Source organism: Phocoena sinus, chromosome 6, assembly GCF_008692025.1.
Source record: "Phocoena sinus isolate mPhoSin1 chromosome 6, mPhoSin1.pri, whole genome shotgun sequence".
Taxonomy (NCBI): Eukaryota; Metazoa; Chordata; class Mammalia; order Artiodactyla; family Phocoenidae; genus Phocoena; species Phocoena sinus.
This window is the reverse complement of record NC_045768.1, coordinates 35,477,176-35,501,432: the sequence shown is the minus strand read 5'-3', so window position 1 is coordinate 35,501,432 and position 24,257 is coordinate 35,477,176. Positions and strand designations below refer to the sequence as shown.

At 42.4% G+C, this 24,257-nt stretch overlaps 1 protein-coding gene across 7 annotated transcripts in view; it reads right to left on the bottom strand.

Annotated features, from left to right (window-relative positions):
- The window catches only part of FBXO10 (F-box protein 10), an 83,322-nt gene that overhangs the window by 37,086 nt on the left and 21,979 nt on the right, over nt 1–24,257 (bottom strand). For all 7 annotated transcript variants that reach the window (XR_004350350.1, XR_004350349.1, XR_004350351.1 and 4 more), the window contains exons 3-4: nt 3,900–4,490; nt 21–836 (exon numbers count right to left, since the gene is read on the bottom strand). Coding sequence is in view for 2 of the 7 variants with exons in the window: in XM_032634798.1 (XP_032490689.1) it covers nt 21–836; nt 3,900–4,484 (1,401 nt within the window). In the remaining 5 variants the exon portion in view is untranslated. The remainder of the gene's footprint in view (nt 1–20; nt 837–3,899; nt 4,491–24,257) is intronic.

Here is a 24,257-nt window from a genome sequence, read left to right as displayed (position 1 = left end):
TTATTATGTATACGTCGCACCTTGCTATTATGTATACATCGCACCGCATAAGTCAGGTTCCGGAAGATGTTTCCTTCCATCTTGGCTCGGCCATAAGAGCAAACGAAGACGCCTCCCTTCCCGTCCCGGAACAGGCACTTGCGGATGAGGCAGCCCTGCACAGAGCTGGCCAGCGCCATGGCCTCCCTGTCCTTCTGCAGCTCCTGGTGTAGTGAGTTCAGTACCAGGCAGCTGGGCAGCTGGATGGATGCTCCCGGCAGTGGTGGGCCCAAAAAGGAGCCCCCCAGAACTGGCCGCGGTCCCTGCACTTGGTAGGACAGTCTGTACGTGAGCTGGTCCTCATCCTCATCCTCACCGCTGGGACTCAGGCCTCCATCGCTGCTGTCTGGGGTCCGGGCCACCCCTTCCCCATCGCTGCCCACCTCTGCCTCCTGTGAGCCAGCCTTGGGGGAGCCAGTTGCTGGGCTGGTAGGGCTCTGGCTACCCTCAATGACAATGCCACAGGTTCTTGGGCTCCAGGCCTGGTCCCTGCTTTCCAGGTCCAAGGACATTAACGAGTCCTCTGTTGGGAGCACGCTGGGAGAGGACCTGATAAGCCCTAAGAGATGCGTGTAGGCCCAGTTGTTCTCTGAGGATGGGTGGCCCTCAACAGTCACAGAGTTGTTTTCACTGCCCACAAATTCACAGTTTTCCAGGACACACAGGGGCACATTGTGCAGAAAGACATGGGTGTTTTTGAAGGTGCAAAACTTCACTTGGCAGGTGCCCGGGCCATGGACCTGGATGTGTCCATTCTCAAAGTTGCAGTTGTCAAACTGGACGTGACCTGAAGTTGTCTGGGGAACGAAAGAGAGAAAGTGGGTGTAACAGGGATAAGATCTGTTTTGCTAGTCAGAGCTCTAACTGTTCTGTAAGGGGATGGCACCTGGAAAGGCCATCTGTCCTGCTGGTCATGTTCCCTTCCCCACAGGGCAAGGGTCTTGCCAGCCCCAGGAGGAACCAGGAGCTGCTGTGCATCAGAAGGAGGATCATTTGGAGCTGCCTTCCCTTCCCTCCTTCCAATCCCAAAGGGCAGGAGACAAGAGTGGAAACGGATAATGGCAGAAAAGTTCACTTTCTGGAGCAGAGCCCTTCCCCAAACCCTCAAATCTCAAGTAAATTCCACCAGTGCTCATGAAGCGCTTAGTGAGAATAAAGAGTTTGGCATGGGGGGTGAGAGGTAACATGGAGAAGGGGGAAGATGCTGAATGCTCAGAGGGATGCTGTGTGAAATGGAATCGACTCAATACTGGAGATGAACCAGGAGACGGTCGCTCAAGGGAGAAATGATGGGGGAGAGCTTTGGATTCTCACAAACACAGGAACTGGCTGGGATGTGAGCCCAACTTTACCAAGCCCTCTGATGGGTGAGGGTCCCACGTGGTGTCTCGGTTACACAGAGACTGTGTCCCACAAGGTGGTGTTCCTCCGGGTCTCTCCTTCCAAAGCACTAACCCTTCATTCAAATTCTCCCTTGGTCCTGCGAGCCTGCCTCCACCTGAGCCTTCAGCCCTGAGGTTCACCACATAGGCCAGTCTGGAGTGTGGAGTCAGGACAGAGCTGGGCAAAGCCAGAGGGCTGACAGAGGCCAGGGTGGGCCAGGAGGGGCTGAGCTCTGTTGGGGCTGGGCCAGCAGTGTGAGGCCCAGACACAGGTGCTGGGAAGGTCTGAGTGGGAACTAGTGCTGGTGCAGAACTACGGCAGGAGACAGCAGGCCACATCCCTAAAGAGGGGGACAAGGTGTACTGCCGTGACCAGGTGAGTGCCCTGAGCAGTGGCTAAGAGTGCGGGCTCTGGGGTCCAGCTGCAGGGCCCAGCTCCCAGCTCTGCCTCTTCCAGGTGTGTTATCTCGGATAAACACATCACTTATCTAAGCCTCAGTTTCTCTGTCTGCAACACGGGGCTCACGAACTAACAAAGCACCAGGCACGGAGCCATGCACAAAGTTGGCACGTGAGAAAAGCCAGCTGTTATCATCTGGGGTCAAGGGACGTGGAGAGCAGAGAGTTCTCTGGGGTGGGGGTACTACTCAGCCCTACGGAACAGCCCACCTGAGACCCTCAGCCTTCCAGGCCTGACGGAGAAGACCAGCCACTCTGCATTCCTGAAAAAGAGTTGCTTCTGGATTCCACACCAAGCTCCATGAGATGTACTTGAACCATAAAATGAGGTAGTAGTGTCTCATGATCCCACTTAGTAATCCCTGGACAATTTTACATTCTCTAGCAGTGACCTCCCTTGAGAGCTTGTCCCAGAACTTAACTCCCCTTAACCTCTCTAGTTCTTCCCTATGGCTAACCTAACTTTTTCTTGTTGCAGTTTAAGTCTATTTTCTCTTACTTGGTCCTCTCTGTAGAAAAACCCTGGCTCTCTAGAGACGCAGAGGCATTGCTAGAGTTCTCCTCAGAAGTCATAAAAAACGGCTGTGAAGTCACCCTGGCCTTTGCATTTTTCAGGCAAGGTCATCCTAGCCCCCTGTCCTGCTTTTAGTTAAAAGACAAGCATGGACTGAGCACTAATATATGCCGAGCACTAAGCCAGATGGTGGGCTGGGCTACAAAGTCTACGGCCAGGACCCACCCCTTGAGGATCTGCAGCTGCACTTGTGAGGGGGAAGTGGAGGCTGAAGAATAAATGACTATGAAATGTGGAAGGTATGGAAACAAACCGTTCTTCCAGATCTGCAGATGAGCACAGAAGGACTCCATCGGTTCTTCTGAAATGTTCTAAGTAGCAAACAGCCTTTTAAGCTTCCAGGGAATGCAGAACAATGTAATTTCAAAAGGGGTTAGACTCAAAGGCCTGGATTTGAGTTCTAACCTCACTAATTATCCACTTGAGAGTTACTCAGCATCTCTGAGCCTCAGTGTCCCTCATCTGCAAAATGGGGACACACCTACTCTGTCTACCACAACTGTTTGTTGTGGGGATCAAATGAGGCCACAGATGGAAAGTCACCTATCTTATGATTACAGGCTTTGGACCCTACCTCTGTCCCTTACAAAGTCTGAGACCCTTGTTGAGGCTCCATCTGCTCATCAATAAAGCCAGCTGACACTACCCATCTTAATCACGGCTGTAAAGCACGTGGCTGGCAAAGAGTAAGTGCATCGTAAGTGACTGGTGGCATAATGATCATTATGAACGTGAGAGACAATTTGGTTGTTATTGGTAGACAGTGGCAATATAATTTTTGTTGACTAGGTACAAAATCCATGTGTCACAATCAGTTTCTAGGCAATGCAGCTCCTGGCAGTCTACAGCTATTAGTTCTAGACTGTTCTGCCAGAAGCTACCAACATCCCAACACATGCTTGTCTTTGGAAACAACTGCTCTGTTCCTAGAAGGAATGTGTTCTCCTGATATTTCCTGACCCTCTCTCCAGTCAGCCTTGGCAAAAGCCTGACCTTCCTTGACTCTTCACAGAGTGGGGCTACTGTGCTGAAGGTCACTGGCCTGCAGAGCCCCCCTCTTTGGCCATCTCTCTGGGAACGCTGCCTGTTCTCTGCTTCCTGTCACTATGTGGCATGTGGCATGCTCCCGGAACCTGGCTGCTCTACCTGTGGTCCCAGTTGGTCCAGGTTGGAAAGGAAGAAGTACAAAACAATTTTGGCCTCCAGTGCAAGGCTCATTTATTTTAAGTACAGTTTTTCCAGGAATAAAGCAGAATATTGATCTCTACTGATCCCTGTGCCTCTTTCTCAACTGGTGCAGAACTCAGAGGAGTGTGTTATAGGACTAATGACTGAACTCTCTCTCTTTTTTAATTCCAACAAAAAAAGGGTTACAAACCCACTGAGAAGAGGGCAAGGCTCAGGGTCAGGCCGGGAGAGGCTATCCATCTGAGGGAGACACCCACCTTAAACATGAAGGGTGAGAACCAGGCTGGCATGAAGACGAGGTTGCACAGGCGTGTGGTTGAGCACTGCTGGTCAATGCTGGCTAGCAGGGCCACTTCGCCCAACTTCCCGTGGCCTACGATCTCCACGGGCACCTTCAGGATAATTTCACCTTGCTCTTCGTGCAGACCTGGGAACAGCAGGATTCGGTCAAATAGGCTGGACATGGCCAGGGCACTGCCTAGGCTGTGAAACTCATGGCCTGGCCCGACACTCAGGGTACGACGTGTCCTCCTCCGGCGAAATAGAGAAAAGCAGACAGAGGTCTCCAAGATCGCGGCATTCTTGGTCCACATCTTGGAGGCAAGGTAATGCTGCTTGAAGGCCTCCCTCCAAGACTCAGGTTCCACATCAGGCTGGTTGGGCCAGTTGGGGTGGCGGCACTCGGTGTAGCCCAGATACAGCTGCCGCCAGCGAGTCCTATCAAGACTGAGGATCAGTTCATACCAGGCCCTACACACTAGGCTGCAACGGCCCAAGTCGGGAAGGGGCAAGTAGGCCAAGATCATGCGCCACAGCTCCAGGGGGAGGCTGCCAGCCTCCATCGTCACCTGGGAGACAGACACAGAACAAAAGAGGTTTTTGTCTACGCTGCTTACAGTCCCCCTTCTTAAAATATCCCCTGCCTTCTGACCCCAGGGGTGAACAGGCACCTAGGCCCAGCCAATCACAGGACTCCACCCACTGAGTCAGAATCCTTCCCTGGGATTTTTCTACCTGCAATCAGCAGGGAAAACTTTCTTTTCTCTTAAAGACACTATAAAGATATGACCCTGGAACTGCTGGCAGCCACGTTCCCTACCTTATGGATAAAACCTTGTGTTACCAAAGCCAAGGAGAAATGAGGAGATGAAAGATGAAAATTGAAAAAGAGAAAGAAACATAGTGAGTATGTGTGTATGTGTCCTGGCGGTATGATTCCAGATTCCTGAAGATGCCCTGGAATCTTCAGTTTTCCCTCAAGTCTGTGAGGTAACTCAATGGCCTTCTAATAAATTCTCTTTCTGCTTAAGCTGGTTTGATTTCAATTTCTGTAACTTGTAGCTAGGAGTCTGGACTAATACAGAGGGAACCCACCTTTGGCTGTTACTGTCCTAGAGCTGTCTCTACTCATCACGGATCAAATCCTCATGGGAGGCAACGTCAGGAAAACTGCTGCTGAGGTTTCTGGTCCTGGCTCTGCCACTGGTTACTCATGTAACCCTAGTGTCCCAAGCATCTACTGGGCTAGCTGCCCAACCATCTGCTCCCATGATTTTTTTGGGGAAAATATCCCTCCCCCCACCAACAGTTTACACCACTTGCTTATAGAGGTAGGGCTTTCCGCAGCCCTGTGTGTGGAATAACACTACCCAGACCCCTGGCTGCAAATGACTGAACTCTGGATGGCTCCACTGGGCCACTGAGATCTTCAGGGGAATGTGAGTTGCAATTCTAGAATCAGATTGACTTCTTTCCTGAATGGAGGGGAATGAGTGGCTTGTTTCCTAAGCTATAAACTCAGGAACAGTTGTCTGTGACCATTTTCTCTGGGGGCAAGGGAGGGTGGAAGCAGAAGAAGCTGGTCTGCATTGAGAGGAGGATGAATGAGAGACACAGAAAGAAGCAGAGAAAAGGGCAGAAACAAGGGGCATCCCAGTGTTTCTCCAGCACTGCAGGTCACAGCTCCAGTCTAACTCTCAAAGCTCAGCTCCATCCTTGCCTTTTGAATCCCTTCAGCTACCTCTGTACTCTTCTAGCAAATTCTCCTTTTTGCCTAAGCTGGCTTCACTGCATTTCTGTTGTCTACACCTAGTTTAAGCTCTATCAGTGTCAGTTTCCCCACCTAAAAAACAAGGCGGCTGAATTAGATGACCTAGAGCAACTTCCAAGTCTGAACCCTGTAAGGTCTCTAGACAACTAGAAACTAAAACTGGAAACAGGGCCGACTCCATCACTGACTTTAATAATCAAGTTGTCCACCTCTCCAGGGCCTCAGTTTTCCCCTCAATTTTATAAAAATGATGATCAAACTTGTCAGCCATTAGCCCCAAGAAGGCTAAAAACACAGATGTGTGATTACATCTGATAGAAATTCTAAGCCTCCTCCAGACAGGTATGGCTTTAACTCTACAGATCAGTATCAGAGCCCAGATATGCAGGTTCTTCCATCATGATCACCCAGTGAGACTTTATGAAGTTCTCAGTAGCACTGGAGAAGAACTGGCTCTGGACTGGTAAGCATGATGTAGAGAGGAAAGAAAGGCTGGGCTCCTGATACTGCAACTGCCCCAGGCAAATGCAATTTTACTCATGGTGGTTTCTGTGACACCCGTGTCTCCTGTTCCTCATCCCTTCTTTAGCCACACCTTCTCAGCCTTTTAAGGAGAAGAATGTTTTTCTATCCCTTCTCTAACCGTTCTCTAGCTAAGTGATCACATTCATTCCCTTAATTTCAACTACCAGTGTAAATTCAGGACCTCAAAATCTGAATTTCCAGCCCCAGCTGTCTCTTTCAAGCTCCATACATGAATACCCAATCGCTGGCCAGATGTTTCTACCTGAATGTTCCACAGACACTAAAAACTCAGCATCATATCCAAAATGGAACCTCACCTTCCAATTTAGGCCATGACAGAATTCCTAGAACTGGATTCTCCCGCCTGCCACAAACGAGGCAACAGAATACATGCTCTCAGGCACTGAATAGCAAGCCACACAGGACTGTGATCTTAGAGGGCAAGGAAACAGGAGGAAAGTGCATGACTACTCCAGCTGTCATCTTGGGGCACCTTCTCATTGTGGGGTAGGGAGATGGAGCCCAGGCAGAGTGACAGTCTACTGAGCAGGCAGATTTGAGTCCTGGGCTGAAGTGGCTGAAATCTGCCAGGCAGGGTACCCAGAGGGCGTGAGCGACACAGCGTGGGGGTGGGTTTGGCAGGCAGTTTCTTGGCTGAAAGCTGGACCACACATGTACAGGGTGGGACTTCCACAGACCTAGTAGAAATTGCCTTCTCTGGGGTAAGTGGTGATACTAGAGATCAAGCAGAGCTGGGAGATCATGGAATTCCACCCAGAATATGGAGCATTCATACTGAGACTCAGAAAGGATGTGCCATGGGAATAAATTCAAATCGGAAGAATACAGTCAAGCTTCATAGGATCAAAGGGTTCTTCCAGTAACTTATGCCTGCTAGAATGAAATTTAACAGTCCTAAAAAAAAAAAAAAAAAGGACAACATAATCTACACTCCCTCAACATGTCAGCTACAAGATACTGTGATGTTGGCATAAGAAAACTAGAGAGTCCTAAGACCCAGTTCCACCCACCTGTGGGCAGGCACCAGTCCCTCCCACCAGGAAGCCAGCACAAGCCCTTGGACCCTCATCCACCAGGGGGCAGGCACCAGAAGCAAAAGGAGCTACAGTTCTGCAGCCTGAGGAATGGAGGCCACAAACACAGAAAGTTAGACAAAACAAGATGGCAGAGGAATATAACCCAGACGAAGGAACAAGATAAAACTCCAGAAGGACAACTAAGTGAAGTGGAGATAGGCAATCTGCCTGAAAAAGAATTCAAAGTAATGATAGTAGAGGTGATCCAAGATCTCGGAAAAAGAATGGAGGCACAGATTGAGAAGATACATGAAATGTTTAACAAAGAGTTAGAAGATTTAAAGAACAGAGATGAACAATGTAAGAACTGAAATGAAAAATACAGTAGAGGGAATCAATAGCAGAATAAATGAGGCAGAAGAACAAATAGGTGAGCTGGAAGACAGATGGTGGAAATCACTGCTGCAGAACAGAATAAAGAAAAAAGAATGAAAAGAAATGAGGACAGTCTGAGAGACCTCTGGGACAACATTAAATGCACCAACATTCACATTATAGGGATCCCTGAAGGAGAAGAGAGAGAGAAAGGGCCGGAGAAAATATTTGAAAACATAATAGTTGAAAACTTCCTTAACATGGGAAAGGAAACACTCAAGTCCAGGATGCGCAGAGAATCCCATAGGGGATAAACCCAAGGAGGAACACACCAAGATACATACTATTCCAATTGATAAAAATTAAAGACAAAGAGAAAATATTAAAAGCAACAAGAGAAGCAACAAATAACATACAAGGGAATCCCCATAACGTTATCAGCTGATTTTTCAGCAAAAACTCTGCAGGCCAGAAGGGATTGGCATGATATATTGAAAGTGATGAAAGGGGAAAACCTACAACCAAGAATACTCTACCCAGCAAGGCTCCCATTCAGATTCTAGGGAGAAATCAAAAGCTTTACAGACAAGCAAAAGCTAAGGGAATTCAGCACCACCAGACCAGCTTTACAACAAATGCTAAAGGAACTTCTCTAGATGGAAAAGAAAAGGCCACAACTAGAAACAAGAAAATTACGAATGGAAAAGCTCACCAGTAAAGGGAAACATACAGTTAAGGTAGGAAATCATTCACACACAAATATGATACTTAAACCAGTAATTGTGAGAGGAGGAGAATACAAATGCAGGATATTTGAAACTAAGAGATCAGCAACCTAAGACAATCATGCATATCTATAGACTGCTATACCAAAACCATGGTAACCGCAAACCAAAAATCTACAATAGATACACACACAAAAGAAAGCAATCCAAACACAACACTAAAGATAGTCATCAAATCACAAGAGAACAAAAGAGGAAGGGAAGAAAAAAGACCCACAAAAACAAATCCCAAACAATTATCAAAATGGCAATAAGAACATACATATTGATGATTACCTTAAATGTAAATGGATTAAATGCTCTAACCAAAAGACACAGACTGGCTGAATGGATACAAAAACAAGACCCGTATATATGCTGTCTACAAGAGACTCACTTCAGATATAGGGATACAAACAGACAAAGTGAGGGGATAGAAAATGGTATTCCATGCAAATGGAAATCAAAAGAAAGCTGGAGTAGCAATACTCATGTCAGACAAAATAGACTTTAAAATAAAGGCTGTTACAACAGACAAAGAAGGAGGTTACATAATGATCAAGGGATCAATCCAAGAAGATATAACTGTAAATATATATGCACCCAACATAGGGGGGCCTCAACATATAAGGCAAATGCTAACAGCCATAAAAGGAGAAACTGACAGTAACACAATAATAGTAGGGGACTTTAACACCCCACTTACATCAATGGACAGATCATCCAGAAAGGAAATCAATAAGGAAAGACAGGCCTTAAATGACACATTAGAGCACATGGACTTAACTGATATTTACAGAACATACCATCCGAAAGCAGCAGGATACACATTCTACTGAAGTGCACACAGAACATTCTCCAGGACAGATCACATGCTGGGCCATAAAGCAAGCCTTAGTAAATTTAAGAAAATTGAAATCATATCAAACATCTTTTCTGATCACAATGCTATGAGATTAGAAATCAACTACAAGAAAAAAACAGTAAAAAAAAGCAAACACGTGGAGGCTAAACAATATGTTACTAAACAACCAATGGATCACTGATGAAACCAAACAGGAAATAAAAAAATACCTAGAGACATATGAAAACGAAAACACAACAATCCAAAACCTATGGGACGCAGCAAAAGCTGTTCAATTAGGGAAGGTTACAGCAATACAATCTTCCTCAGGAAACAAGAAAAATCTCTAACAACCTAACCTTACACCTAAAGTAACTAGAGAAAGAATAACAAACAAAACCCAAAGTTAGTAGAAGGAAAGAAACCATAAAGATCAGAGCAGAAATAAATGAAATAGAGGTGAAGAAAACAATAGAAAAGATCAAGCTGGTTCTTTGAAAAGATAAGAAAAATTAATAAACCTTTAGCTAGACCCATCAAGAAAAAAAGGTAGAGAGCTCAAATCAATAACATTAGAATGAAAAAGGAGAAGTTACAACCAACACCACAGAAATACAAAGGATCATAAGAGACTACTACAAGCAACTATATGCCAATAAAATGGACAACCTGGAAGAAATGGACAAATTCTTAGAAAGGTACAATCTTCCAAGAATGAACCAGGAAGAAATAGAAAATATGAACAGACCAATCACAAGTACTGATATTGAAACTGTGATTTAAAAACTTCCAACAAACAAAAGTCCAGGACCAGATGGCTTCACAGGTGAAGTCTATTAAACATTTAGAGAAGAGTTAACAGCTATCCTTCTGGAACTATTCCAAAAAACTGCAGAGGAAGGAACACTCCCAAACTCATTCTATGAGGCCACCATCACTCAGTACCAAAACCAGACAAAGATAGCACAAAAAAAGAAAATTACAGGCCAATATCACTGATGAACATAGATGCAAAAATCTTTAACAAAATACTAGCAAACCGAATTCAACAATACATTAAAAGGATCATACACCATGATCAAGTGGGATTTATCCCAGGGGTGCAAGCGTTTTTCAATATCTGCAAATCAATCAGTGTGATACACCACATTAACAAATTGAAGAATAAAAACCATATGATCATCTCAATAGATGCAGAAAAAGCTTTTGATAAAATTCAACACTGATTTATGATAAAATCTCTCCAGAAAGTGGGTATAGAGGGAACTTACCTCAACATGACAAAGGCCATCTATGACAAACCCACAGCTAACATGGTACTCAACAGTGAAAAGCTGAAAGCATTTCCTCTAAGATCAGGAACAAGGTAAGGATGTACACTCTTGCCAATTTCATTCAAGTTAGTTCTGGAAATCCTAGCCATGGCAATCAGAGAAGAAAAAGAAATAAAAGGAATCCAAATTGGAAAAGAAGTAAAACGGTCACTGTTTGCAGATGACATGATACTATACATAGAAAGTCCTAAATATGTTACCAGAAAACTACTAGAGCTCATCAATAAATTCGGTAAAGTTGCAGGATACAAAACTAATGCACAGAAATCTCTTGCATTTCTATACACTGACAACAAAAGATCAGAAAGAGAAATTAAGGAAACAATCCTATTTACCATTGCATCAAAAAGAATAAAATACCTAGGAATAAACCTACCTAAGGAGGCAAAAGACCTGTACTCTGAATACTGTAAGATGCTGATGAAAGAATTTGAAGATGACACAAACAGCTGGAAAGATATACCATGTTCTTGGATTGGAAGAATCAATATTGTCAAAACAACTCTACTATCCAAGGCAATCTACAGATTTAATGCAATCTCTATCAAATTACCAATGGCATTTTTCACAGAACTAGAACAAAAAAATTTTTAATTTGTATGGAGACACTAAAGACCCCAAATAGCCAAAGCAATCCTAAGAAAGAAAAATGGAGCTGGAGGAATCAGGTTCCCTGACTTCAGACTATACTACAAAGCTACAGTAATCAAGACAATATAGTACTGGCACAAAAACAGAAATATAGATCAATGGAACAGTATAAAAAGCCCAGAAATAAACTCATGCACCTATGGTCAATTAATCTACGACAATGGAGAAAAGACAGTCTCTTCAATAAGTGGTGCTGGGAAAACTGGACAGCTACATGTAAAAGAATGAAATTAGAACATTCTCTAACACCATACAGAAAAACAAACTCAAAATGGATTAAAGACCTAAATGTAAGACTAGATACTATGAAACTCTTAGAGGAAAACATAGGCAGAACACTCTTTGATGTAAATTGCAGCAATATCTTTTTGGACCCACCTTCTAGAGTAATGAATATAAAAACAAAAATGAACAAATGGGACCTAATTTAACTTTAAAGCTTTGCACAGCAAAGGAAACCATAAACAAAATGAAAAGACAATCCACAGAATGGGAGAAAATATTTGCAAATGATGCAACCAACAAGGGATTAATCTCCAAAATATACAAACAGCTCAGGCAGCTCAATATCAAAAACAAACAAATCAAAAAATGGGCAGAAGATCTTAATGGACATTTCTCCAAAGAGGACATACAGATGGCCAAAAAGCATATGAAAAGATGTTCAACATTGCTAATTATTAGAGAAATACAAATCAAAACTACAATGAGGTAGCACCTCACACTGGTCAGAATGGCCATCACTGACCATCACTGAAAAGTCTACAAACAATAAATGTTGGAAAGGGTGTGGAGAAAAGCAAACCCTCTTACACTGTTGGTGGGAATGTAAATTGGTACAACCGCTATGAAGAAGAGTATGGGGGTTCCTTAAAAAACTAAAAATAGAACTACCATATAATCCAGCAAGCCCACTCCTGGGCATATTATCTAGAGAAAACCATAATTCAAAAAGATACATGCACCCCAATGTTCACTGCAGCACTATTTACAATAGCCAAGACATGGAAGCAACCTAAATGTCCATCGACAGAGGAACAGATAAAGAAGATGTGGTACATACATACAATGGAATATTACTTGGCCATAAAAAAGAATGAAATAATGCCATTTGCAGCAACATGGATGGACCTAGAGATTATCATACTAAATGAAGTCAGACAGAGAAAGACAAATATCATATATCATTTATATGTGGAATCTAAAAAAATGATACAAATGAACTTATTTACAAAACAGAAAGACTCACAGACTTCAGAAACAAACTTATGGTTACCAAAGGGGAAAGGTGGCGGTGGGGAGGGATAAATGCATATATACAGTCTGTATATACGCATTACTATATACAAAATAGATAATCAGCAAGGACCTGCTGAATAGCACTGGGAACTCAACAATATCCTGTAATAACCTATATGGGAAAAGAATCTGCCAAAGAATGGACATATGCATATGTATAACTGAATCACTTTGCTGTACACCTGAAACTAATACAACATTGGAAATCAACTATACTCCAATACAAAATAAAAATGAAACTAAAAAAAAAAAAGAAAACTAGAGAGTCCAGAAATAGATTTGTACGTATACTGGTCAACTGATTTCTGACAAAACATCAATGCAATTCAGTGGATGGAGAAAAGTCTTTTCATCAAATGGTGCTGGAAAAATGATATCCGTATGGAAAAAAAAAGAACTTTTGCCTCATACCTTACACCATACATGAAAAAAAGTAACTCAAGATTGTTTATAGACATACACATAAAAACTAAATCTATAATGCTCCTAGAAGAAAATATAGGAAAATACATTTGCAACCTTGGGGTAGGCAAAGATTTCTGAGAACACAAAAGGCATTAATCATTTAAAAAAACCTAGTAAATTGGTCTATCAAAATTAAAATTTTCTGTTTATCAAAAGACATCATTAGGAAAAGGGAATGATAGAACGGGGAAAAATATTTGCAATACAACATACACAGGACAAAGGGCTTGAATCCAGGATATATTAAGAAATCCTACAACTCAGTAATAATAAAACCCAATAAAAAATAGGCAAAGATTTGAACAGAAACTTCAAAAAGAAAAATGAAGAGCCGATAAACTCATGAAGAGATACTCAACATCATTAGTATTCATTATTACTCAATTTGTATTAAAACCATGATGAGATAAATGTGTGTTTCACACACACTAAAATGGCTAAAATTAAGAACACTGAAAGCATCAAAGATGTGAAGTAACCAGAATTCTCATACATTGTTGGTAGGAGTATTAAATACTAGAAGCACTTCAGGAAACTGGCGATTTCTTCTGCAGTTAAAACATATACCTATCCCGGGACTTCCCTGGTGGTCCGGTGGTTAAGAATCCTTCTTGCATTGCAGGGCACACAGGTTCGATCCCTGGTCGGGGAACTAAGATCCCACATGCCGTGGGGCAACTAAGCCCGCGCACCACAACTACAGGGCCCATGCGCTCTGGAGCCTGCAAGCCACAACTAGAGAGAAGCCCATGCACCACAATGGAAGATCCTGTGTGCCGCAACTAAGACCCAACACAACCAATAAATAAATAAATATTAAAAACAAACAAACCAAAAAAACCACATACCTATCCTGTGACCTAGAAATTCCACTCCTAGATATTTACCCAAGATAAGTGAAAATGTACATCTACGAAAGGACTGATTTTAGAATGTTTACAGCCGCTTTATTCCTAATAGTAAAACAAACAGAAAACTAGACACAACCCAAATGTCCATCAACAGAAGAGTGGATAAACAAATAATGGTGTATTCGTACAATGGAATACTATTCAGCAATAAAAAGGGATGAACTGCTGATAACACACAACATGGATGAATTGCAAAAAGAATGTGCTAGGCAAAAGAAATTAGTCACAAAAGACTACATATTGTATGATTCCATTTAGGTGAAGTTCAAAAACAGATAAAATCATTTATGGTGATAAAAATCAGAACAGTGCTTGCCAATGGGGTAGGGATTGACTTGCGGGGGTCAAGAGGAAACTTTGGGAGTAAAGGAAAAGCTTTACAGCTTCACTGGTATGTGAGTTATATAGGTACATACATGTAAAAAACCTCACTGGACTGTATGCTTCCGTTCTGTGCATTTTATTGTGTGTAAACTTTGTCTCGAATTTAGGGAAACCTCCTTAATTTCTCTTCTGTCTCCTTCCCTCCCTCTCTCTCCCAGATAGCTTCTCAAGCCTTATGTTTCTGCCTCCTTAAGTACTCTCAAATTAGTCTTTGCTCTCTACCCTCTCTGTCCCTGTGTTATTTCTGGCTTCACCATCTTTAGTCTGGATTACTACAGTAGAGTCTTAACCGGTCTCCCTGGAACCACTCCTGCCTCCATCTAATCCATCTGACATTCAGCTGCCAGAGGAATCTTTCTAAAATATGAATCTGGTCTGGTCGCTTAGTGTGAAATTCCTCAGTGGCCCCCCCATGGCTTCTAGGATAAAGTCTAGTACAGAAGACAGGTCATGAGCTTGCTTATTTCTCTGGCCTCATCCCTGACATTCTTCCCACCCTACCCTCACTCTCCCAGTAATATCTCTACAGAGGGCCTTTCCTCATCCTCTCTCCTTAGATATGAAGTGCCTCTCTGGCTTCCAACGGCAACCTGAGAACAGCTCTATCACACAGCCTGTTTAAAATGTAAAACAAGACAGAGGACACACAACAAATGTGTAGGTTAGCGAATTGATTTACAAGGCAAACATCCTGTTAATCACCTCCTAGGTCAAAAAACAATTTTGCCAGCCAGAAGCCTCTCCATGTGCCCCATCCCAATCCTGCCCCCCAGAGTAAACATTTTCCTCCTGACTCTGTAATAATCCCTTCCTTAGGTTTCTTTGTGGTTTTATCACCTAAGCATGCATCCATAGATAGTATAGTTTTAGTTTTGTCCTTAGGTTTTTAGCTTGATAAGTGTTTGAATCTCATTCCACCTACAGGTTCCCCTTCCATCCTTTTCTTTTCTTTACTACATATCTGTTGAAGAACTTGAACCATCTGACCGAAGTTTCTCAGTCTGGACTTTGCCGACCGTGTATGTTCTCATGGGAGAGTTCACTTTTTCGTCCTGTCAGCTGATTTCCTGCGTATTGGCAGCTGGATCAGGGGCTAGACTAGACTCAGGTTCCACCCCTTTAGCAAGTCTACAAGTGGTATCAGGAGATGTCCACAAGTCTGGCTGTCGCTCTTTTGATGTCAGTGCCCACTGACGCCCAATGCCTAGACCCATTCATTTCCCTGAAGGTAAAAAAACGGTGAAACTCCAATTGGATCATCTGGTTTTGATTTATTTGCTGAAATAACTTTCAGCAAATAGGAGAGTCTTCTCTTCATCCATCATTTGGTTACCCAGAGGTACAGTCCACTTAGGAAAGGCCAACTTGACTCTTTCATTTCCCAGGTTTCAAGATGATGAATTTGTCCCGTTATACTTTGAAGGTAACCAATTTTGGTTTGTGTGTGCATGTGTTTAAACTATCATTATAAACACATGGATTTAAACATATTGTATGGCTTTCAAGTCTTTGAATTTGCTATTCTTCCTGAAGCTCAAATTGAGCCAGCGTTGGCCTTGATTTAGTTCCTCAGTGCTTCTGGCACAACCTCAGTAATCTTTGATCGTTTCCTTGCTATGTGGTACTTCAAGATATTCCTGGCTCACTTTTTACATTGCTTGCCCAGACATAGTATCAGACAATTCTCTAAGAAAGAATTTGTGTTTATTTTAAATTGAAATTTTTACTGAGATAATTGTAGGTCTGTATGAAATTGTAAGAAATAATAGAGATCTCTTGTATGCTTTGCCCAGTTACCCGCAGTGGTAACATTTTGCACAACTACAGCATAATAACACAACCAGCACAGGTGATACAATCCACCACCTTATTCAGATTTCCTGTTTTACTTATACTCGTTTTTGTGTGTCTATATTACATTCTGTACAATTTTTATCACCTGTGTAGGTTCCTGTATCCACTATCCATAGTCAAGACACTAACAGTTCCAACACCACAAGGACCCCTCATACTACCCTTTTATAATCACACCTACCACCCTCCTGATGACTCTACCCATCCCTAATCCCTGACAACCATTAATCTGTCCCTCATTCTAAAATTGTGTCACTTAAAAATGTCATGTAAATGGAATTTTACAGTGTGTAAGGATGGGACTGGCTTTTTTCTCTCAGTATTATTCCTTGGAGATGCATTCAAGTCTCTAACAAGTATCACTAGTTTGTTCCTTTAGAATGCTGAGTAGCATTCCACAGTGTTGATGCACCGGTGTACATTTGCAGAATTTTGACAAATGCATTCACACATCTAATCTAAACCCCACCAATATAGAATATTACCGTCACCCCAGAAAGTTCACTCATGACTTTTCTTAGTCAATCCCTAACCCCAATCTCAAGAGGCAACCACTGTTGTGATTTTTCTACCACAGGTTAGTTTTGTCTGTTCTAGAATTTCATATAAATGGAATCATGCAGTAAGTATTCTTTTGTGCAAGGCTTCTTTCACTCAGAAGAACATTTTGGAGACTCATCCATTTTGCTGCATGTATCAGTAGCTCATTCCTTTTTATTGTTGAGTAGTAGTTCATTATATATTAATATATCACAGTTTTTAAAAAAAATCGATCCTCCTATTGGTAGAAAGCAAAACTGTTTCCAGTTTGGTGCTATTATGAATAATGCTGCTGTGAATATTCTTATACAAGTGCTTTGTGGACATGTGTTTTAATTTTTTTTGAGTAAATGCTTAGAAGGGGGCTTCCGGGAAGATGGCAGAAGAGTAAGACGTGGAGATCACCTTCCTCCCCACAGATACACCAGAAATACATCTACACGTGGAACAACTCCTACAGAACACCTACTGAACGCTGGCAGAAGACCTCAGACCTCCCAAAAGGCAAGAAACCCCCCACGTACCTGGGTAGGGCAAAAGAAAAAAGAATAAACAGAGACAAAAAATAGGGACGGGACCTGCACCAGTGGGAGGGAGCTGTGAAGGAGGAAAGGTTTCCGCACACTAGGAAGCCCCTTTGCAGGCAGAGACTGCAGGTGGCAGAGGGGGAAGCTTGGAGCCGCGGAGGAGAGCGTAGCCACAGGGGTGCAGAGGGCAAAGCGGGGAGATTCCCGCACAGAGGATCAGGGCCAACCCGCACTCACCAGCCTGAGAGGCTTGTCTGCTCACCCACCGGGGCGGGCGGGGCTGCGAGCTGAGGCTCGGGCTTCGGTCGGAGCACTGGGAGAGGACTGGGGTTGGTGGTGTGAACACAGCCTGCAGGGGATTAGTGCGCCACGGCTAGCCAGGAGGGAGTCTGGGGAAAAGTCTGGAGCTGCCGAAGAGGCAAGAGAGTCTTTCTTACCTCTTTGTTTCCTGGTGTGCGAGGAGAGGGGATTAAGAGCGCTGCTTAAAGGAGCTCCAGAGACAGGCGCGAGCTGCGGCTAAAAGCGCGGACCCCAGGGACGGGCATGAAACGCTAAGGCTGCTGCTGCCGCCACCAAGAAGCCTGTGTGCGAGCACAGGTCACTATCCACACCCCGCTTCCGCGGAGCCTGTGCAGCCTGCCACTGCCAGGGTCCCGAGATCCAGGGTCAACTCCTCCGGTAGAATGCACAGCGCGCCTCAGGCAGGTGCAACGTCACGCTGGCCTCTGCCGTCGCAGGCTCGCCCCGCACTCCGTGCCCCTCCCTCCCCTCACCCTGAGTGAGCCAGAGGCCCCGAATCAGCGGCTCCTTTAACCCCGTTCGTCTGAGCGTAGAACAGACGCCCTCTGGTAACCTACACTCAGAGGCAGGGCCAAATCCAAAGCTGAGCCCCTGGGAGCTGTGCAAACAAAGAAGAGAAAGGGAAATCTCTCCCAGCAGCCTCAGAAGCAGCGGATTAAAGCTCCACAATCAACTTGATGTACCCTGCATCTGTGGAATACATGAATAGACAACGAGTCATCCCAAATTAAGGAGGTGGACTTTGAGAGCAAGATTTATGATTTTTTCCCCTTTTCCTCTTTTTGTGAATGTGTATCTGTATGCTTCTGTGTGAGATTTTGTCTGTATAGCTTTGCTTCCACCATTTGTCCTAGGGTTCTAGCGGTCCGTTTTATTTTTGTTTTTTTAATTTTTTTCTCTTAATTTTTTTATTTTAATAACTTTATTATATTTTATCTTTATTTTATTTTACTTTATATCCTTTATTTTTCCTTCCTTCTTTCCTTCCTCCCTTCTCTCTCTCTCTCTCTCTCTCTCTCTCTCCTTCTACTAATTCTTCCTTTCTACTTTTTCTCCCTTTTATTCTGAGCCGTGTGGATGAAAGGCTCTTGGTGCAGCAGCCAGGAGTCAATGCTGTGCCTCTGAGGAGGGAGAGCCAACTTCAGGACACTGGTCAACAAGAGACCTCCCAGCTCCACATAATATCAAACAGCGAAAATCTCCCAGAGATCTCCATCTCAACACCAGCACCCAACTTCACTCAACGACCAGCAAGCTACAGTGCTGGACATCCTATGCCAAACAACTAGCAAGATAGGAACACAACCCCACCCATTAGCAGAGAGGCTGCCTAAAATCATAAGTCCACAGACACCGCAAAACACACCACCAGACGTGGACCTGCCCACCAGAAAGACAAGATCCAGCCTCATCCACCACAACACAGGCACTAGTCCCCTCCACCAGGAAGCCTACACAACCCACTGAACCAACCTTAGCCACTTGGGACTGACACCAAAAATAATGGGAAATATGAACCTGCACCCTGCAAAAAGGAGACCCCAAACACAGTAAGATAAGCAAAATGGGAAGACAGAAAAACACACCGCAGATGAAAGAGCAAGATAAAAGCCCAGCAGAACTAACCAATGAAGAGGAAATAGGCAGTCTACCTGAAAAAGAATTCAGAATAATGATACTAAAAATGATCCAAAATCTTGGAAATAGAATAGACAAAATGCAAGAAACATTTAACAAGGACCTAGAAGAACTAAAGATGAAACAAACAACGATGAACAACACAATAAATGAAATTAAAAATACTCTAGAAGGGATCAATAGCAGACTAACTGAGGCAGAAGAACGGATAAGTGACCTGGAAGGTAAAATAGTGGAAATAACTACTGCAGAGCAGAATAAAGAAAAAAGAATGAAAAGAACTGAGGACAGTCTCAGAGACCTCTGGGACAACATTAAATGCACCAACATTTGAATTATAGGGGTTCCAGAAGAAGAAGAGTAAAAGAAAGGGACTGAGAAAATATTTGAAGAGATTATAGTTGAAAACTTCCCTAATATGGGAAAGGAAATAGTTAATCAAGTCCAGGAAGCACAGAGAGTCCCATACAGGATAAATCCAAGGAGAAACATGCCAAGACACATATTAATCAAACTGTCAAAAATTAAATACAAAGAAAACATATTAAAAGCAGCAAGGGAAAAACAACAAATAACACACAAGGGAATCCCCATAAGGTTAACAGCTGATCTTTCAGCAGAAACTCTGCAAGCCAGAAGGGACTGGCAGGACATATTGAAAGTGATGAAGGAGAAAAACCTATAACCAAGATTACTCTACCCAGCAAGGATCTCATTTAGATTTGATGGAGAAATTAAAAGCTTTACAGACAAGCAAAAGCTGAGAGAGTTCAGCACCACCAAACCGGCTTTACAACAACTGCTAAAGGATCTTCTCTAGGCAAGAAACACAAGAGAAGGAAAAGACCTATAATAACAAACCCAAAACAAGAAAATGGGAATAGGAATGTATATATCGATAATTACCTTGAATGTAAATGGATTAAATACTCCCACCAAAAGACACAGACTGGCTGAATGGATAAAAAAACAAGACCCATATGTATGCTGTCTACAAGAGACCCACTTCAGACCTAGAGACACATACAGACTGAAAGTGAGGGGATGGAAAAAGATATTCCTTGCAAATGGAAACCAAAAGAAAGCTGGAGTAGTAATTCTCACATCAGACAAAATAGACTTTAAAATAAAGACTATTAGAAGAGACGAAGAAGGACACTACATAATGATCAAGGGATCGATCCAAGAAGAAGATATAACAATTGTAAATATTTATGCACCCAACATAGGAACCTCAATACATAAGGCAAATACTAACAGCCATAAAAGGGGAAATCGACAGTAATACATTCATAGTAGGCGACTTTAACACCTCGCTTTCACCAATGGACAGATCATCCAAAATGAAAATAAATAAGGGCACACAGGCTTTAAATGACACATTAAACAAGATGGACTTAATTGATATTTATAGGACACTCCATCCAAAAACAACAGAATACACATTTTTCTCAAGTGCTCATGAAACATTCTCCAGGATAGATCATATCTTAGGTCACAAATCAAGCCTGGTAAATTTAAGAAAACTGAAATTGTATGAAGTATCTTTTCTGACCACAACGCTATGAGACTAGATATCAATTACAGGAAAAGATCTGTAAAAAATACAAACACATGGAGGCTAAACAATACACTACTTAATAACGAAGTGATCACTGAAGAAATCAAAGAGGAAATCAAAAAATACCTAGAAACAAATGACAATGGAGACACGATGACCCAAAACCTATGGGATGCAGCAAAAGCAGTTCTAAGAGTGAAGTTTATAGCAATACAATCCTACCTTAAGAAACAGGAAACATCTCGAATAAACAACCTAACCTTGCACCTAAAGCAATAAGAGAAAGAAGAACAAAAAAAACCTAACGTTAGCAGAAGGAAAGAAATCATAAAAATCAGATCAGAAATAAATGAAAAAGAAATGAAGGAAATGATAGCAAAGATCAATAAAACTAAAAGCTGGTTCTTTGACAAGATAAACAAAATAGATAAACCATTAGCCAGACTCATCAAGAAAAAAAGGGAGAAGACTCAAATCAATAGAATTAGAAATGAAAAAGGAGAAGTAACAACTGACCCTGCAGAAATACAAAAGATCATGAGATTACTACAAGCAACTCTATGCCAATAAAATGGACAACGTGGAAAAATGGACAAATTCTTAGAAATGCACAATCTGCCAAGACTGAATCAGGCAGAAATAGAAAATATGAACAGACCAATCACAAGCACTGAAATTCAAACTGTGATTAAAAATCATCCGACAGGGCTTCCCTGGTGGCGCAGTGGTTGAGAGTCCGCCTGCCAATGCAGGGGACGCGGGTTCGTGCCCCGGTCCGGGAGGATCCCACGTGCCGCGGAGCGGCTGGGCCCGTGAGCCATGGCCGCTGGGCTTGCGCGTCCGGAGCCTGTGCTCCGCGGCGGGAGAGGCCACAGCATTGAGAGGCCCGCGTAACGCAAAAAAAAAAAAAAAAAAAAATTAAAAAAAAAAATCATCCGACAAACAAAAGCCCAGGACCAGATGGCTTCACAGGCGAATTCTATCAAACATTTAGAGAAGAGCTAACATCTATCATTCTCAAACTCTTCCAAAATACAGCAGAGGGAGGAACAGTCCCAAACTCATTCTACGAGGCCACCATCACCCTGATACCAAAACCAGACGAGGATGTCACAAAGAAAGAAAACTACAGGCCAATATCACTGATGAACACAGACGCAAAAATCCTCAACAAAATACTAGCAAACAGAATCCAACAGCACATTAAAAGGATCATACACCACGATCAAGTGGGGTTTATTCCAGGAATGCAAGGATTCTTCAATATATGCAAATCATTCAACGTGATACACCATATTAACAAATTGAAGGAGAAAAACCATACGATCATCTCAATAGATGCAAAGAAAGCTTTCGACAAAATTCAACACCTATTTATGATAAAAACCCTGCAGAAAGTAGGCATAGAGGGAACTTTCCTCAACATAATAAAGGCCATATATGACAAACCCACAGCCAACATCATCCTCAATGGTGAAAAACTGAAAGCATTTCCACTAAGATCAAGAACAAGACAAGGTTGCCCACTCTCACCAGTTTTATTCAACATAGTTTTGGAAGTTTTAGCCACAGCAATCAGAGAAGAAAAGGAAATAAAAGGAATCCAAATTGGAAAAGAAGAAGTAAAGCTGTCACTGTTTGCAGATGACATGATACTATACATAGAGAATCCTAAAGATGCTACCAGAAAACTACTAGAGCTAATCAATGAATTTGGTAAAGTTGCAGGATACAAAATTAATGCACAGAAATCTCTTGCATTCCTCTACACTAATGATGAAAAATCTGAAAGTGAAATCAAGAAAACACTCCCATTTACCACTGCAACAAAAAGAATGAAATAGCTAGGAATAAACCTACCTAAGGAGACAAAAGACATGTATGCAGAAAATTATAAGACACTTATGAAAGAAATTAAAGACGATACAAATAGATGGAGAGATATACCATGTTCTTGGATTGGAAGAATCAACACTGTGAAAATGACTATACTACCCAAAGCAATCTACAGATTCAATGCAATCCCTATCAAACTACCACTGGCATTTTTCACAGAACTAGAACAAAAAGTTTCACAATTTGTATGGGAACACAAAAGACCCTGAATAGCCAAAGCAATCTTGAGAACAAAAAACGGAGCTGGAGGAATCAGGCTACCTGACTTCAGACTATACTACAAAGCTACAGTAATCAAGATAGTATGGTACTGGCACAAAAACAGAAAGATAGATCGATGGAACAGGATAGAAAGCCCAGAGATAAACCCACACACATATGGTCACCTTATCTTCGACAAAGGAGGCAGGAATGTACAGTGGAGAAAGGATAGCCTCTTCAATAAGTGGTGCTGGGAAAACTGGACAGGTACATGTAGAAGTATGAGATTAGATCACTCCCTAACACCATACACAAAAATAAGCTCTAAATGGATTAAAGACCTAAATGTAAGGCCAGAAACTATCAAACTCTTAGAGGAAAACATAGGAAGAACACTCTATGACATAAATCACAGCAAGATCCTTTTTGACCCACCTCCTAGAGAAATGGAAATAAAAACAAAAATAAACAAATGGGACCTAATGAAACTTCAAAGCTTTTGCACAGCAAAGGAAACCATAAACAAGACCAAAAGACAACCCTCATAATGGGAGAAAATATTTGCAAGTGAAGCAACTGACAAAGGATTAATCTCCAAAATTTATAAGCAGCTCATGCAGCTCAATAACAAAAATCCAAACAACCCAATCCAAAAATGGGCAGAAGACCTAAACAGACATTTCTCCAAAGAAGATATACAGACTGCCAACAAACACATGAAAGAATGCTCAACATCATTAATCATTAGAGAAATGCAAATGAAAACTACAATGAGATATCATCTCACACCAGTCATTAAAAAAATCTACAAACAATAAATGCTGGAGAGGGTGTGGAGAAAAGGGAACAGTCTTGCACTGCTGGTGGGAATGTAAATTGATACAACCACTATGGAGAACAGTAATGGAGGTTCCTTGAAGAACTACAAATAGAACTACCATATGACCCAGCAATCCCACTACCGGGCATATACCCTGAGAAAACCATAATTCAAAAAGAGCCATGTACCAAAATGTTCATTGCAGCTCTATTTACAATAGCCCAGAGATGGAAACAACCTAAGTGTCCATCATCGGATGAATGGATAAAGAAGATGTGACACATATATACAATGGAATATTACTCAGCCATAAAAAGAAACGAAATTGAGCTATTTGTAATGAGGTGGATAGACCTAGAGTCTGTCATACAGAGTGAAGTAAGTCAGAAAGAGAAAGACAAATACCGTATGCTAACACATATATATGGAATTTAAGAAAAAAAAATGTCATGAAGAACCTAGGGGTAAGACAGGAATAAAGACACAGACCTACTAGAGAATGGACTTGAGGATATGGGGAGGGGGAAGGGTAAGCTGTGACAAAGTGAGAGAGAGGCATGGACATATATACACTACCAAACTAAGGTAGATAGCTAGTGGGAAGCAGCCACATAGCACAGGGATATCAGCTCGGTGCTT